Source organism: Calidris pugnax, unplaced genomic scaffold, assembly GCF_001431845.1.
Source record: "Calidris pugnax isolate Ruff unplaced genomic scaffold, ASM143184v1 scaffold352, whole genome shotgun sequence".
Lineage (NCBI taxonomy): Eukaryota > Metazoa > Chordata > Aves > Charadriiformes > Scolopacidae > Calidris > Calidris pugnax.
Genome location: NW_015091110.1, coordinates 263,757 through 282,504, shown reverse-complemented (window position 1 = coordinate 282,504; position 18,748 = coordinate 263,757). Strand labels below are relative to the sequence as shown.

Genomic DNA, 18,748 nt, shown 5'->3' with positions numbered 1-18,748 from the left:
AAAAAAAAAATTGAATTTGTATCTAACAGGTACTTCAGGGGAATTTTGCTGAAATAAGTTTGCAATAGTTTAAATGAATTGAGAAGAGTAGATCCTTGGGGAGAGAGTTCTTTGAGGAAGCCAAGTACTCTGTTTTGTGTTTTCCCAGGTTTTAGAAAGCTCCGTTTCTCAAAAAGAAGTTTTTCTGACTACACTGTACAGCTGTCTAAACAGAGCCATTCTATTCTGCTTGTCCAGACCCCAGCAGTCGCTGACGGAACAGTTTAATGTCCTGAACACTCTCAATGTCCTGCAGGAGCAGTGGGACATTATTTTTGCAACTTACAACTCAAATAATCATTTTGTCATCTGCCTGATGTACTGCCTTTGCCAACTGAATTCGGGCAGGTATAAATGTTCATCTCTATAACAGTTGTTTACATTTCTCTGCTGATATCTGTGGGAGTGGGTACAGAGGGGGAGATTTCACAAAATTTAGGCAATATTCACTTGGCGGAATCAGTAGAAGCTGACACTGAGCTGGATTCAGCTTGACCAAGGACTTTGGGTGTAGGATATGTACTTTTCGAAGCAAGCATTTGACACATTGGGCTCTGCACTCTGGGGGTTTAAAGCACGAATCTGATTTGGTGTCTGTTGAAGTGGCAGATTAAAGCCACTTGGGGAGAGATGGTTGCTTTCCTCATAGACTTTAAAAAATGAAAAACAACACCAGAAATGTTTTGTTGTAATTTTTTTTATCATTTAATTTGGAGGAGAGGAATGTTACTAATGTGCTCAGTATTCTGGAGGCAATGGGTTGTCTTTCAGCCAGAAAGTGGAAGGGATAAACTGTTCTTCAATCAGAAGACTATTTTTTCCCTGAAATACTAGTGAGCAGAAAATTTCCTACCACCTCTCTTGCACAGAGGCAGGGTAGTCTGTGTGTTTGTGGGTGTAATAAAGAAAGGCAGAGTGGATGGTAATAACATAACACTTAATTCCATTTTTTTTCATTTTGAAAAGCGTGTTTCATTTCAGAGACACCCAGACAAGCTTGTGTGTTTGTCTAAGCAGAACCCTTAAATTTGCACATAGGCTTAATTGCTATTCTTTATTAACCAAAACATCTGTGTGTATCTGTTTTACTCATCCAGCTTTTCCAGCAGCTTACTCACTTTGGAGTAGTAACTGCAGTTAACAAGCTTGAACTGATTTCAGTGGAGTTGGCTCACAAGCCCATCATTAAAATGAGAATCTGGGAATCTTTCTGGGCTGTGGGCTAGAACCACTCCACAAGCACAGAGATGGCCATTCTCTGAGACATCTGCATGGACTAATTCAGGGAGATTTTTATTTTTTTTCTGATCCAGCAGCTATTCTTGTGTAGATACATTTAAAGCACACATAAAACTGTGCATGGATCCTGTGAATCTTTCTGTTATCATTACTGTGACTTGGTTTGAGCTGCAAAATCCTGGTTGTGCTGAAGTTGGGAGTTTTGCCATTGACTTAGGTAGGGCAAAAACATCCATACCCACTCTGGCTGCTGTTCCTACAGGTGATGTGCTAATACAGGTATCTTGCTAACATTTTGGACAATGCTATTTTGTCAAAAGAAGCAAATATTGGCTAGTGCTTTATTCGATAGAATGATGTTTGTTCTTCCAATTAAAACCTTCTGTGCTACTTAGATAGTCTGAATTGAATCCATTAATACAGTATCCCACCAGAAATGAGCTGCACTTCCAGAGGTCTTTTCTTGGTAGTTCTTATTCCAGTTAGACAATTTCCAGGCCAAAACTGTTGAGGTGGGGTAAAGATTGTTTGTATGTAGCAAGAGCACAAACATTTAAAACAAAATAAATTAGGGAAGTGTTGGTGTTATCCAAAAGCCAAACACAGCAGATCCATGGAATCAGTATTGTGCTGTTTAGAAGAAAATCAGAAATAAAAATGGAAGCTTTGCATGCTCAAGAGATTTGACTCTCCCGTGTAGTAGTGTCTGTTTATAGTTGAAAGAATGTAGTATGTTACTAGTGGTTATGTATAATATATATACTATTACCAGCCCTTCTGTGACCAAATCCATGTTGTCTGGATGCCTTAATGAAGCCTGTTGTGCTGAAATTTCTGGTGTCCTTTATCTACTGACTAGCAAATTCTGACACACACCCCCAAAGGAGCACTGACTCTTTTTTGGCTGTGGTGACGTTCTCAATTGTAACCTCATCTACATGACACTAATGTCACATGCTAAAGACAGTAGCTTTTTTTTGTGCCAAGCATTTTATAAATAGAATGAACAATCATTAGTGCAAAGAACCTTGTGTAAGCAAGCAGTTAGGTGTAGGGTACAGTAAGGCCATGTTTCCCACATACTGGAAGATACCTCTAGTGAAGAAATCCAGAGCAAAGAGACAGCATGTAAAATGCTCAGGGGAGGTGTAAGAAAGCTGGATAGAATCTGGCTGCACCAATACAGCCCTGTGTTCCTTTTAATTGGGAGGAATGGTTAGATACAAGTGCATGAAGAGGTGCAGGGATAAGGCACGTACAACAGAGTGATCCATAGGGTCTTGATGAATGCTCCTTGGCTTTGAAAACCAGACTGGCAGTGGTTTCGTTCCCACTTCCAGTAAATTCTTCAGTATCATGTGATTAATGTAAGCCCTCAAGCCTGAGAATATTTGATATTCAATGCTAAATGAATTGAGTAGAGTGGATGTGTAGAAATAACCTCTAGCTTTTTCACTATCCTCAGTTTGATTGAGTGGATGTGTAGAAATAACCTCTAGCTTTTTCGCTATCCTCAGTGTCAACAAGAAGACTATTTTTTCCCTGAAATACTAGTGAGCAGAAAATTTCCTACCACCTCTCTTGCACAGAGGCAGGGTAGTCTGTGTGTTTGTGGGTGTAATAAAGAAAGGCAGAGTGGATGGTAATAACATAACACTTAATTCCATTTTTTTTCATTTTGAAAAGCGTGTTTCATTTCAGAGACACCCAGACAAGCTTGCGTGTTTGTCTAAGCAGAACCCTTAAATTTGCACATAGGCTTAATTGCTATTCTTTATTAACCAAAACATCTGTGTGTATCTGTTTTACTCATCCAGCTTTTCCAGCAGCTTACTCACTTGCTGGATTCAGCTTGACCAAGGACTTTGGGTATAGGATATGTACTGTTTTGAAGCAAGCATTTGACCCATTGGGCTCTGCACTCTGGGGGTTTAAAGCACGAGTCTGATTTGGTGTCTGTTGAAGTGGCAGAGTAAAGCCACTTGGGGAGAGATGGTTGCTTTCCTCATAGACTTTAAAAAAATGAAAAACAACATCAGAAATGTTTTGATGTAATTTTTTTTTTGTCATTTAATTTGGAGGAGAGGAATGTTACTAATGTGCTCAGTATTCCGGAGGCAATGGGTTGTCTTTCAGCCAGAAAGTGGAAGGGATAAACTGTTCTTCAACAAGAAGACTATTTTTTCCCTGAAATACTAGTGAGCAGAAAATTTCCTACCACCTCTCTTGCACAGAGGCAGGGTAGTCTGTGTGTTTGTGGGTGTAATAAAGAAAGGCAGAGTGGATGGTAATAACATAACACTTAATTCCATTTTTTTTCATTTTGAAAAGCGTGTTTCATTTCAGAGACACCCAGACAAGCTTGTGTGTTTGTCTAAGCAGAACCCTTAAATTTGCACATAGGCTTAATTGCTATTCTTTATTAACCAAAACATCTGTGTGTATCTGTTTTACTCATCCAGCTTTTCCAGCAGCTTACTCACTTTGGAGTAGTAACTGCAGTTAACAAGCTTGAACTGATTTCAGTGGAGTTGGCTCACAAGCCCATCATTAAAATGAGAATCTGGGAATCTTTCTGGGCTGTGGGCTAGAACCACTCCACAAGCACAGAGATGGCCATTCTCTGAGACATCTGCATGGACTAATTCAGGGAGATTTTTATTTTTTTTTCTGATCCAGCAGCTATTCTTGTGTAGATACATTTAAAGCACACATAAAACTGTGCATGGATCCTGTGAATCTTTCTGTTATCATTACTGTGACTTGGTTTGAGCTGCAAAATCCTGGTTGTGCTGAAGTTGGGAGTTTTGCCATTGACTTAGGTAGGGCAAAAACATCCATACCCACTCTGGCTGCTGTTCCTACAGGTGATGTGCTAATACAGGTATCTTGCTAACATTTTGGACAATGCTATTTTGTCAAAAGAAGCAAATATTGGCTAGTGCTTTATTCGATAGAATGATGTTTGTTCTTCCAATTAAAACCTTCTGTGCTACTTAGATAGTCTGAATTGAATCCATTAATACAGTATCCCACCAGAAATGAGCTGCACTTCCAGAGGTCTTTTCTTGGTAGTTCTTATTCCAGTTAGACAATTTCCAGGCCAAAACTGTTGAGGTGGGGTAAAGATTGTTTGTATGTAGCAAGAGCACAAACATTTAAAACAAAATAAATTAGGGAAGTGTTGGTGTTATCCAAAAGCCAAACACAGCAGATCCATGGAATCAGTATTGTGCTGTTTAGAAGAAAATCAGAAATAAAAATGGAAGCTTTGCATGCTCAAGAGATTTGACTCTCCCGTGTAGTAGTGTCTGTTTACAGTTGAAAGAATGTAGTATGTTACTAGTGGTTATGTATAATATATATACTATTACCAGCCCTTCTGTGACCAAATCCATGTTGTCTGGATGCCTTAATGAAGCCTGTTGTGCTGAAATTTCTGGTGTCCTTTATCTACTGACTAGCAAATTCTGACACACACCCCCAAAGGAGCACTGACTCTTTTTTGGCTGTGGTGACGTTCTCAATTGTAACCTCATCTACATGACACTAATGTCACATGCTAAAGACAGTAGCTTTTTTTTGTGCCAAGCATTTTATAAATAGAATGAACAATCATTAGTGCAAAGAACCTTGTGTAAGCAAGCAGTTAGGTGTAGGGTACAGTAAGGCCATGTTTCCCACATACTGGAAGATACCTCTAGTGAAGAAATCCAGAGCAAAGAGACAGCATGTAAAATGCTCAGGGGAGGTGTAAGAAAGCTGGATAGAATCTGGCTGCACCAATACAGCCCTGTGTTCCTTTTAATTGGGAGGAATGGTTAGATACAAGTGCATGAAGAGGTGCAGGGATAAGGCACGTACAACAGAGTGATCCATAGGGTCTTGATGAATGCTCCTTGGCTTTGAAAACCAGACTGGCAGTGGTTTCGTTCCCACTTCCAGTAAATTCTTCAGTATCATGTGATTAATGTAAGCCCTCAAGCCTGAGAATATTTGATATTCAATGCTAAATGAATTGAGTAGAGTGGATGTGTAGAAATAACCTCTAGCTTTTTCGCTATCCTCAGTGTAAGTCTGGTTTCCTCACGTGCTCCTCTCCTTCTGTTTGTTTGGTTGTTTTTTTGTCACAGCTATCCGGAAGGTTTTGGGGTGGATGCAAAACCAAAGTTGTCTTCACATCACCAGATTTTCCTTGCACCCAGTGATGAGGAAAAGGGCAGCCTGCCCTCTCCAGATGATGGTAATCAATGGCAAACATTGCCTTTGCCTCAGAGCAGGACGGTGCCTGCCCTAAACAGTTACCAGAGCACTCTGTGTGAATGCTCTTTAATTGCCTCTTCGGTGTACAGACACTGCAGGCACAGCACAGAGAAAGGAATGTTGTGCTAAAAATGACCTTTTTATTCAAAATTCACACCCCACATCCTCAGGAGTAATGGATATCAGTTTGGAGATCACTTCCCACGTTGTGGCCAGGATCAATGCCTGGCTACATAATGTTTGTAGCTCTAGTTCTTTTATCATGGCCTGTACAGAGTTTGTGTCTGTTTTGTACACCAGAAGAAACACTTTGATCTTTTAAGAATAATGCTGGTAAAAATTTTGGGCAGGGTTCAGTGTGGGGGCTGTCAGCTGAACCCTACAGCAGAGTGATCCTCCCTTCTCCTCCTCCCTTCTCCTCCAACCAAATAAATCTGATTTGCAGGGAAATGCAGCAAAACAGCACAGCACTTCCTTGTACAGCATCCTATTGCTGTGTCGAATTGTTTCAGAACTTGATTACCTTCTCCTCACCTTCTCTAATGATGTTTGGCAACAGGATGCTTTAGCACTCTATGTATAAGATCATCAAAATTCTGATTAAATGGTTTTCCAAGGAAGAAACTGATTTGAATCATCTGTCACTCCCACTTGTTTCTTCCAGGGAGCTGAAATATAGCAAAAGAAATGTCCTGCTGTTTTCTCTAGTGGAACTTATGGAGACAGTAGATAAAATCAAGCACCTCCACTGACTCCAGCAGTTTCTCTGGACCAGTGCTGTTCCAGATGTGATGTTTTTGATTTATCTACTGCTTGACTTGTTACACAAGAAAAATGTATCTTCATTTATAGTTTCTTTTGTTTCCTAGTCCGTCAGGAGATTCTGAGAACAGTAGAAATCATCTGGAAGCAGCTCATTTCTCAGAGGCGACAGGCTCTGGAGGACACTTACAAGATGGATCTTTCTGTAAAAGGAAATGACAAAGAAAGGGACATGAAGATAACAGAGATCACTCCTTTATGGGAAGAAATTATGACAAAAGCTTGGCAACACTTGATAGGTCTGTGGTTTTTTTTATGGAACACACATTGTAGCGAGCAAAGATACTGCAGTAAATGTAGTGCTTAATGGAAAGCCTGTGGTTCGTGGTTATACCCTTCCTCTCACATCACCTGCTGGATAAAGCAGATTCTCAGTTTCTCTCAGCCAGGACTGTGATTGCTTTCTGTGTTGTGTCCCATCCCTTCTGAAATCATAGAATCATAAAATGGTTTGGGTTGGAAGGGACCTTAAATTTTATCTAGTTCCAACCTCCCCTGCCATGGTCTGGTGATGTTTGGCTCATGCTGAAATCTCCTTAGACAATTATATCCCATTGGAGAATTTAAAAGTGAGGATGTTCGGGTGAGTAATAGCATCCCAGTGTGTGTAGTCCTTCAAGGATTCAAAGTTCATGTCTGTATAATGATACTGGTCTATAGCAGACCTCTTTGTGGCTTTCAAATACTTGAAAAGTATATGTTAACTCAGTGCTCTTATAAATAGCTGGCCAGCTCAGCTGGAGGGAGGCACTGCCATGTTTTTGTGTCTTGTGTAATGTGGATACAAACCTTCTACCTTGCCACAGGCTCAACTTTGAGCCTTACAAACCTTAGTTTTTTTCTGTTCTGGCCCACAGCATCCGAAAAGAAGATTCTCCACAATAAATCTGCCGGGCCCAGTCTGTCACAGAGCAAGCACAATTCCTGGAGTGAAAGCCTCTCTTCAGCTATTAGGTTAATGCCTGGCCGAAACACAAAGGAAGCAACGTACAAATCTGAGGTAACTTCTGCTTTTTGTCTTTTCTGTCTCTGTCACCAGCCTTTAATATGGCTCTGGAGAGTTTACCTGGACTTGAGAAGCTTCTGAGTGTCTCTTGACATGTTCCATTTTTAAACTAGACACAGTTAAGGTTCTTTTTCTACACGGCTAGAAATAATCACTAAGATATAGTCGTTGTTCTGACGAACTTCAGTTGGCAACCTTAATATATAATGTACTAATGCATACTTTTTGCATGAGGCCTAATTATTGCACTTGAAAGGAAAAACCCAAGCAACCCCTGTGTGCTTGTGCTCACAGGGCTCTGGTTGGCCTGGAGCAGGGTGGGGAGACACTGGCTTTGCTGCTGCAGATACTCAATAAGTACAAAGGATTGGGTATTAACCATAAGGCTGTCCTGTCATTTTCTACTCCATATGGAGTGTTGAAGGTCAATATTTTAGTTTAGCCTTGAGACATAAGGAGACAAGTGTTTATATAAACCAGGGCTGGCTCTGGAGGGTGTGCAACGTTCCCACTGCCATCAATGCAGCTGGACTGTCTTTTCCACGTGCAAGCTCCTCCTTTGCTGAGAGAAAGGGCCTTTTCCATGTTTTTCCTGGGCATTTGCCAAGAATACAAATAAAAAGCACCCATTAGATGTTTGTTAGGGCCGGAGTAACCAGCTCTAGGATAAGGCAGCAGTGCATTGACAGAATGTCCAGAGCTGTGGCCTGAGCTTGTGTTTTGAAGAGCTGAACGTAATTAAGGTCTTTTTCTCCTGCTGAGGAGACAGCGAGTCGGTTACAGCATCAGTTTAAGGAGCCTTCACCCCCTAGCTCAGCCTGCAGCAGGTTGCATCTTTATCCCCAGTGGTTGACTTCCAGGTATGTTGCTCAGGAAGGCTGTGATACACCAGTAACGTGTCTGACAGGACCTTACTGAGCTGCAGGTTGTTTCTCAGCGTGCCACAGCATCCTTCTAGTTCCTTAAAATCCCTTTGCTGCTTACAGAGTGAGCAAGTTCTTCCCAGGTACGTATGTAGACTGTGATGTCATACTACAAGAACATCGACTATTTGCCCTGGGGTCTGTTTAATTATTTTTTAAAATTAATTTTGATTATTACAGCTGATTACACCTCAGTGAGCAATGTAATTGATATTTGTAAATGTATCCCAAGGAACATTTTGTACAACATGCTTTTTGCTGTTGAAGGTTAAAGACTCCGTTATTGGTTTTTCCCTAAATATGCCCACATCATTAGTTCCTCCAGTGAAAAGGTTGCCATCTGGAAAAGGCAGCACGGAGACATTATTCAGGCACAAGTGCATGAAATTGGTGTTTCTGCATCTTCTGTCTCTCTTCTGCAAGGAAGCGGCTTGTAATTAAAGGAGCTGGGTTTGGAGGAAACATTACTCATTTGGTGTTATTCCTTATCATGTCAAGGACTGACAGCTCCACAGCTCTGATAAATTGTTCCTCTCAGTGAGATGTGAAGCTGCAGTTCCAAATATTCTCCACTGTCTCTCGTCCCCTTTCTCCCTCCAGCCAAACTGGAAAGATTTTGATGCGCTTTTCAGAGAGGTGAAATCTAAGGGGAAGAAAATGAATTTCTTTGCTCCTTGACAGCCCTCTTTCTTCATACACTTCACAAGCAAAGTATATGGTGGGATTTGCAGTAGCAAAGGAAGTTGGGAGGACAAGTTGTATACAAAGTAAATGGTATTTATAGTTTTAACTAGGTTTTTTGACCTTGTTTTGGTAGTCATTTTAAAGGCACTGTAATGTGATTTGGCATCGTTTGTGGTGTCTCACATGCCTCTGGTATTCACTTGGGAAAAATCTTCAGATATTGGCCTCTATCTTCACTCCTGCTGGTTAGGGACCTATGTCCTACAGCAATAGGCAGCTGGCTGAAACATTGAGATGAAAGGAGAAGTAGAATGAACTACATAGTGAGACACAAAGCCTTTAAATCCCACAGTAAAATAAAAAATCGTTGTGTTTACTGAGAGCTGAGCATGTTCCCAACTGAGCAAAACTTAGCAGCCAAGATTTCAAAATAGAAAGAAGAAATAGGTTGGTTACTGCGTTGTTGATTTGGTTCTGTTATAAAGTGAAAATAAACTAAGAAGTTGAAGCAATGGTAAAAACAAACCAAAACAAACCCTCAAAATACAAAACACCCCCCTCAAAACTATCAACTTTTTTTTCCCAATGTCAATTTCAAGATAGCAAGAGTGCTTTTGAGACCCAATCCTCAATCTGGAAAAAACAGCAAAATTCAAAGTGTTCACTCCAGCAAAGGATCAGCCTCATTTTTTTGCTGTACTTTCATTTGGGATCTCCAGCATCAGTGAAACCAATTCCCTGCTATTTGATGGCAAATGTCAGAATTAGCCATCAAATGCAGCTGTGTTTTCCCCATATTTCTGAATCCACTTTCCTGTCTCATGCTCTGGGCATTGGAAGGTGCGATCATTGAGAAAGGAGAGTGTGGTCACATTTTCTGGTAGTAGAAGAGTAATGATCTGCTCTGGGAACTGCTATTTTGTGTTTTCTTGGCAGTCTGGGTAGCCATACAGAAACAAGAATAATGCTGTACGAAGTCAGATTTTTTTAAAGCTTACAGGTGACTGAGTTGGGAAAATTGGCCAGCAGGAGGGTCTATAAAACTAAGAATATAGAGCCAACGGTTTATAAATCATTGACTTGTTTCAAAGTGACTCTTTTCATCTCTTGCTCTTTCTCCTCCCTTCCTCTCCCCCAGTTTTGCTGTCAGAATCTACGATACGCATTTAATTTTTAGGTTAGCAATGACTGATGATTTCTGTCATCTTCACAAGCTGCAAGAACAGCGAGATTTTTTTTCTGATCCAGCAGCTATTCTTGTGTAGATACATTTAAAGCACACATAAAACTGTGCATGGATCCTGTGAATCTTTCTGTTATCATTACTGTGACTTGGTTTGAGCTGCAAAATCCTGGTTGTGCTGAAGTTGGGAGTTTTGCCATTGACTTAGGTAGGGCAAAAACATCCATACCCACTCTGGCTGCTGTTCCTACAGGTGATGTGCTAATACAGGTATCTTGCTAACATTTTGGACAATGCTATTTTGTCAAAAGAAGCAAATATTGGCTAGTGCTTTATTCGATAGAATGATGTTTGTTCTTCCAATTAAAACCTTCTGTGCTACTTAGATAGTCTGAATTGAATCCATTAATACAGTATCCCACCAGAAATGAGCTGCACTTCCAGAGGTCTTTTCTTGGTAGTTCTTATTCCAGTTAGACAATTTCCAGGCCAAAACTGTTGAGGTGGGGTAAAGATTGTTTGTATGTAGCAAGAGCACAAACATTTAAAACAAAATAAATTAGGGAAGTGTTGGTGTTATCCAAAAGCCAAACACAGCAGATCCATGGAATCAGTATTGTGCTGTTTAGAAGAAAATCAGAAATAAAAATGGAAGCTTTGCATGCTCAAGAGATTTGACTCTCCCGTGTAGTAGTGTCTGTTTACAGTTGAAAGAATGTAGTATGTTACTAGTGGTTATGTATAATATATATACTATTACCAGCCCTTCTGTGACCAAATCCATGTTGTCTGGATGCCTTAATGAAGCCTGTTGTGCTGAAATTTCTGGTGTCCTTTATCTACTGACTAGCAAATTCTGACACACACCCCCAAAGGAGCACTGACTCTTTTTTGGCTGTGGTGACGTTCTCAATTGTAACCTCATCTACATGACACTAATGTCACATGCTAAAGACAGTAGCTTTTTTTTGTGCCAAGCATTTTATAAATAGAATGAACAATCATTAGTGCAAAGAACCTTGTGTAAGCAAGCAGTTAGGTGTAGGGTACAGTAAGGCCATGTTTCCCACATACTGGAAGATACCTCTAGTGAAGAAATCCAGAGCAAAGAGACAGCATGTAAAATGCTCAGGGGAGGTGTAAGAAAGCTGGATAGAATCTGGCTGCACCAATACAGCCCTGTGTTCCTTTTAATTGGGAGGAATGGTTAGATACAAGTGCATGAAGAGGTGCAGGGATAAGGCACGTACAACAGAGTGATCCATAGGGTCTTGATGAATGCTCCTTGGCTTTGAAAACCAGACTGGCAGTGGTTTCGTTCCCACTTCCAGTAAATTCTTCAGTATCATGTGATTAATGTAAGCCCTCAAGCCTGAGAATATTTGATATTCAATGCTAAATGAATTGAGTAGAGTGGATGTGTAGAAATAACCTCTAGCTTTTTCGCTATCCTCAGTGTAAGTCTGGTTTCCTCACGTGCTCCTCTCCTTCTGTTTGTTTGGTTGTTTTTTTGTCACAGCTATCCGGAAGGTTTTGGGGTGGATGCAAAACCAAAGTTGTCTTCACATCACCAGATTTTCCTTGCACCCAGTGACGAGGAAAAGGGCAGCCTGCCCTCTCCAGATGATGGTAATCAATGGCAAACATTGCCTTTGCCTCAGAGCAGGACGGTGCCTGCCCTAAACAGTTACCAGAGCACTCTGTGTGAATGCTCTTTAATTGCCTCTTCGGTGTACAGACACTGCAGGCACAGCACAGAGAAAGGAATGTTGTGCTAAAAATGACCTTTTTATTCAAAATTCACACCCCACATCCTCAGGAGTAATGGATATCAGTTTGGAGATCACTTCCCACGTTGTGGCCAGGATCAATGCCTGGCTACATAATGCTTGTAGCTCTAGTTCTTTTATCATGGCCTGTACAGAGTTTGTGTCTGTTTTGTACACCAGAAGAAACACTTTGATCTTTTAAGAATAATGCTGGTAAAAATTTTGGGCAGGGTTCAGTGTGGGGGCTGTCAGCTGAACCCTACAGCAGAGTGATCCTCCCTTCTCCTCCTCCCTTCTCCTCCAACCAAATAAATCTGATTTGCAGGGAAATGCAGCAAAACAGCACAGCACTTCCTTGTACAGCATCCTATTGCTGTGTCGAATTGTTTCAGAACTTGATTACCTTCTCCTCACCTTCTCTAATGATGTTTGGCAACAGGATGCTTTAGCACTCTATGTACGATAAGGTTGGCAACAGGATGCTTTAGCACTCTATGTATAAGATCATCAAAATTCTGATTAAATGGTTTTCCAAGGCAGAAACTGGTTTGAATCATCTGTCGCTCCCACTTGTTTCTTCCAGGGAGCTGAAATATAGCAAAAGAAATGTCCTGCTGTTTTCTCTAGTGGAACTTATGTCTCCTGTCCTGCTGTTTTCTCTAGTGGAACTTATGGAGACAGTAGATAAAATCAAGCACCTCCACTGACTCCAGCAGTTTCTCTGGACCAGTGCTGTTCCAGATGTGATGTTTTTGATTTATCTACTGCTTGACTTGTTACACAAGAAAAATGTATCTTCATTTATAGTTTCTTTTGTTTCCTAGTCCGTCAGGAGATTCTGAGAACAGTAGAAATCATCTGGAAGCAGCTCATTTCTCAGAGGCGACAGGCTCTGGAGGACACTTACAAGATGGATCTTTCTGTAAAAGGAAATGACAAAGAAAGGGACATGAAGATAACAGAGATCACTCCTTTATGGGAAGAAATTATGACAAAAGCTTGGCAACACTTGATAGGTCTGTGGTTTTTTTTATGGAACACACATTGTAGCGAGCAAAGATACTGCAGTAAATGTAGTGCTTAATGGAAAGCCTGTGGTTCGTGGTTATACCCTTCCTCTCACATCACCTGCTGGATAAAGCAGATTCTCAGTTTCTCTCAGCCAGGACTGTGATTGCTTTCTGTGTTGTGTCCCATCCCTTCTGAAATCATAGAATCATAAAATGGTTTGGGTTGGAAGGGACCTTAAATTTTATCTAGTTCCAACCTCCCCTGCCATGGTCTGGTGATGTTTGGCTCATGCTGAAATCTCCTTAGACAATTATATCCCATTGGAGAATTTAAAAGTGAGGATGTTCGGGTGAGTAATAGCATCCCAGTGTGTGTAGTCCTTCAAGGATTCAAAGTTCATGTCTGTATAATGATACTGGTCTATAGCAGACCTCTTTGTGGCTTTCAAATACTTGAAAAGTATATGTTAACTCAGTGCTCTTATAAATAGCTGGCCAGCTCAGCTGGAGGGAGGCACTGCCATGTTTTTGTGTCTTGTGTAATGTGGATACAAACCTTCTACCTTGCCACAGGCTCAACTTTGAGCCTTACAAACCTTAGTTTTTTTCTGTTCTGGCCCACAGCATCCGAAAAGAAGATTCTCCACAATAAATCTGCCGGGCCCAGTCTGTCACAGAGCAAGCACAATTCCTGGAGTGAAAGCCTCTCTTCAGCTATTAGGTTAATGCCTGGCCGAAACACAAAGGAAGCAACGTACAAATCTGAGGTAACTTCTGCTTTTTGTCTTTTCTGTCTCTGTCACCAGCCTTTAATATGGCTCTGGAGAGTTTACCTGGACTTGAGAAGCTTCTGAGTGTCTCTTGACATGTTCCATTTTATGGCTCTGGAGAGTTTACCTGGACTTGAGAGGCTTCTGAGTGTCTCTTGACATGTTGCACTGTAAACTAGACACAGTTAAGGTTCTTTTTCTACACGGCTAGAAATAATCACTAAGATATAGTCGTTGTTCTGACGAACTTCAGTTGGCAACCTTAATATATAATGTACTAATGCATACTTTTTGCATGAGGCCTAATTATTGCACTTGAAAGGAAAAACCCAAGCAACCCCTGTGTGCTTGTGCTCACAGGGCTCTGGTTGGCCTGGAGCAAGGTGGGGAGACACTGGCTTTGCTGCTGCAGATACTCAATAAGTACAAAGGATTGGGGAGACACTGGCTTTGCTGCTGCAGATAATAAGTAGAAAGGACTGGGTATTAACCATAAGGCTGTCCTGTCATTTTCTACTCCATATGGAGTGTTGAAGGTCAATATTTTAGTTTAGCCTTGAGACATAAGGAGACAAGTGTCTATATAAACCAGGGCTGGCTCTGGAGGGTGTGCAACGTTCCCACTGCCATCAATGCAGCTGGACTGTCTTTTCCACGTGCAAGCTCCTCCTTTGCTGAGAGAAAGGGCCTTTTCCATGTTTTTCCTGGGCATTTGCCAAGAATACAAATAAAAAGCACCCATTAGATGTTTGTTAGGGCCGGAGTAACCAGCTCTAGGATAAGGCAGCAGTGCATTGACAGAATGTCCAGAGCTGTGGCCTGAGCTTGTGTTTTGAAGAGCTGAACGTAATTAAGGTCTTTTTCTCCTGCTGAGGAGACAGCGAGTCGGTTACAGCATCAGTTTAAGGAGCCTTCACCCCCTAGCTCAGCCTGCAGCAGGTTGCATCTTTATCCCCAGTGGTTGACTTCCAGGTATGTTGCTCAGGAAGGCTGTGATACACCCGTAACGTGTCTGACAGGACCTTACTGAGCTGCGGGTTGTTTCTCAGCGTGCCACAGCATCCTTCTAGTTCCTTAAAATCCCTTTGCTGCTTACAGAGTGAGCAAGTTCTTCCCAGGTACGTATGTAGACTGTGATGTCATACTACAAGAACATCGACTATTTGCCCTGGGGTCTGTTTAATTATTTTTTAAAATTAATTTTGATTATTACAGCTGATTACACCTCAGTGAGCAATGTAATTGATATTTGTAAATGTATCCCAAGGAACATTTTGTACAACATGCTTTTTGCTGTTGAAGGTTAAAGACTCCGTTATTGGTTTTTCCCTAAATATGCCCACATCATTAGTTCCTCCAGTGAAAAGGTTGCCATCTGGAAAAGGCAGCACGGAGACATTATTCAGGCACAAGTGCATGAAATTGGTGTTTCTGCATCTTCTGTCTCTCTTCTGCAAGGAAGCGGCTTGTAATTAAAGGAGCTGGGTTTGGAGGAAACATTACTCATTTGGTGTTATTCCTTATCATGTCAAGGACTGACAGCTCCACAGCTCTGATAAATTGTTCCTCTCAGTGAGATGTGAAGCTGCAGTTCCAAATATTCTCCACTGTCTCTCGTCCCCTTTCTCCCTCCAGCCAAACTGGAAAGATTTTGATGCGCTTTTCAGAGAGGTGAAATCTAAGGGGAAGAAAATGAATTTCTTTGCTCCTTGACAGCCCTCTTTCTTCATACACTTCACAAGCAAAGTATATGGTGGGATTTGCAGTAGCAAAGGAAGTTGGGAGGACAAGTTGTATACAAAGTAAATGGTATTTATAGTTTTAACTAGGTTTTTTGACCTTGTTTTGGTAGTCATTTTAAAGGCACTGTAATGTGATTTGGCATCGTTTGTGGTGTCTCACATGCCTCTGGTATTCACTTGGGAAAAATCTTCAGATATTGGCCTCTATCTTCACTCCTGCTGGTTAGGGACCTATGTCCTACAGCAATAGGCACCTGGCTGAAACATTGAGATGAAAGAAGAAGTAGAATGAACTACTTAGTGAGACACAAAGCCTTTAAATCCCACAGTAAAATAAAAAATCGTTGTGTTTACTGAGAGCTGAGCATGTTCCCAACTGAGCAAAACTTAGCAGCCAAGATTTCAAAATAGAAAGAAGAAATAGGTTGGTTACTGCATAAAAAATCGTTGTGTTTACTGAGAGCTGAACATGTTCCCAACTGAGGCAAACTTAGTAGTTCAGCCAAAATTTCAAAGCTTTGCTCAATAGAAAGAAGAAATAGGTTGGTTACTGTGTTGTTGATTTGGTTCTGTTATAAAGTGAAAATAAACTAAGAAGTTGAAGCAATGGTAAAAACAAACCAAAACAAACCCTCAAAATACAAAACACCCCCCTCAAAACTATCAACTTTTTTTTCCCAATGTCAATTTCAAGATAGCAAGAGTGCTTTTGAGACCCAATCCTCAATCTGGAAAAAACAGCAAAATTCAAAGTGTTCACTCCAGCAAAGGATCAGCCTCATTTTTCTGCTGTACTTTCATTTGGGATCTCCAGCATCAATGAAACCAATTCCCTGCTATTTAGTGGCAAAAGTCAGAATTCTCCGTCAAATGCAGCTGTGTTTTCCCCATATTTCTGAATCCACTTTCCTGTCTCATGCTCTGGGCATTGGAAGGTGCGATCATTGAGAAAGGAGAGTGTGGTCACATTTTCTGGTAGTAGAAGAGTAATGATCTGCTCTGGGAACTGCTATTTTGTGTTTTCTTGGCAGTCTGGGTAGCCATACAGAAACAAGAATAATGCTGTACGAAGTCAGATTTTTTTAAAGCTTACAGGTGACTGAGTTGGGAAAATTGGCCAGCAGGAGGGTCTATAAAACTAAGAATATAGAGCCAACGGTTTATAAATCATTGACTTGTTTCAAAGTGACTCTTTTCATCTCTTGCTCTTTCTCCTCCCTTCCTCTCCCCCAGTTTTGCTGTCAGAATCTACGATACGCATTTAATTTTTAGGTTAGCAATGACTGATGATTTCTGTCATCTTCACAAGCTGCAAGAACAGCAAGAGACCACTACAACAATCATATTTCAGTACATTGTAAATCAGTCAATAGCTTCTACCATGCAGTGTCTTGAGGTTCTTATTGAGGATAAGTGCCCAAGCAGGCCATTGTCATCCAGGATGTCAGTGGCAACACACTTTTCCTGCATTGCTACAGCATTTTTCAATACCTGACTGTAAAATCAAGGCTGATGCTGAGCAGCCTCAGCTTTCAAACCTCAGCAGAGAGTAGTTATTTAAGGTGGGGAAGTCTGTAAGGTGGTGAAAAGGGGAGCAGGGTTGAACAAAAAGAGCTTGATAATTTGAGATGAAGGAGGGATGAGCTCAATTCAGCAGTTCATGGTAAGTGCAATGAAGAAGATAAAAATATTTGAAACATAATCCTAATTATTACTTATACAATTATTTTTCTTACCTATCACTCAGTTGGTCTTTTACCAGGTTTTCAAGTTAACTGAGTTAAAACAAGCAAACATTTAATGGTATTTCTTTGAAAAGTGCATCGTTTGAGTAACATCTTTATCTTCATAACAGAAAGATAATTAACATCACTAATTATCTAATTAAGTTCATTAACTATCCACCAACAGTGCACCGTGAAGTTGACATTATGTTCTTCTGTCAACAAATGCTTTGATTTCTTAGGAAGTAATTAAAATGTAAATTAGCATGTCATTAAATGCACAAGGGAAGTTTGGAATCAAATATTCATTTCAAAACTGCTCATAGCACACATTTTTTTTACTTCAATGAAAGCAGGCTCTTTACTATTAATGATGTATATTAAACAATTTCCATTATAATATTATTGTCTTGTTTAATAACTGGCTCAAAGCTAAATTACAGTATGTTGCAGCAAGCTGGAAAAAGTTTCTTTAACTTTGAACAACTCCATTTTTATGTCCTCTTAAGCGGATATTTGACACGCTGCTCATTTATCATCTTCAGATTGTTTACAAGATCATAAAGAAATAATTGAACAGGTCAAGAAGTTAGAGAAGAACTGCATGGAAACATGCAGAGCTATCTAATTCCATCTAATACAAATCACCCAACTTTCTGAAATATATGGGAATAATTTCCACATTCATTAAAAATAACTTTTTAACAGAGAAGTTGGAATATAAAGGTTGTATGATAATGAATACAAATGATTAGGCTGACTCAATCTGTCCCCCTAAAAATCCAGTAACGGTTGCTCCAGGAGGGGATGTGTGACAGCACAACACGCAGTACAAAATCTGTTGTAGCAAAATTGTTCTTTTCTTGATTTATATCAGTTTCATCTTAAAACTTGAAATATCGGTTGCTCCAGGAGGGGATGTGTGACAGCAAAACATGCAGTAGAAAATCTGTTGTAGCAAAATTGTTCCTTTCTTGATTTATATCAGTTTCGTCTTAAAACTTGAAATATAAGAAATAATATTCCTCCCAAAACTTGTGGGTAACTATTCAGAGGGATTTTTTTCTGTGATTTTAAACATAGTAGAGTCCTCTGGCAGTGAAGTCCCTTCATTTAATTGCACATTGTAGGGAAAGATATCTCTTTTATATTTCCTGCATATTTTTTAAAATATATATTTTCTCTCTTGAGCTAGAGAATGTGGTTGGTTCAGGTTTAAGCTTGGATGTAGGATTTCAGCAAGTGGAGTTTGATGTTTAAAGCTGTTGGCGTTGAAATCTCATCTTTCAAGAGCTGTTGGTTGCAGAGTTTTATTTTCACATAACAGAGATGATGCCAAATGAGTTGAATGGTGTTAATGTGGATGAAAGCAGAGTTTTATTTGGTTGCAGAGAAACCCTAGAAACAAGTGCTGGCTGCTGAAACAGATTTATTTTTTCTCTCTACTGAATACATAAAGACAAATAATTTTTCATATTTCTTGGTTCAAATCTGTCTCTTTTATTCCAGAATTTTGCTGCAACATTTTATTTATAATAATTTCAAAAAGAAATTGCTTGAATTAAGTTTCTTTA

General features: G+C 40.2%; 1 protein-coding gene across 1 annotated transcript in view; it reads left to right on the top strand.

Annotated features, from left to right (window-relative positions):
• WDFY4 (WDFY family member 4) overlaps window positions 1–18,748 on the top strand; it is a 191,015-nt gene that overhangs the window by 106,922 nt on the left and 65,345 nt on the right. The window contains exons 38-39 of the mRNA XM_014958090.1: window positions 6,411–6,602; window positions 7,221–7,363. Of these exons, the coding sequence (XP_014813576.1) occupies window positions 6,411–6,602; window positions 7,221–7,363 (335 nt within the window). The remainder of the gene's footprint in view (window positions 1–6,410; window positions 6,603–7,220; window positions 7,364–18,748) is intronic.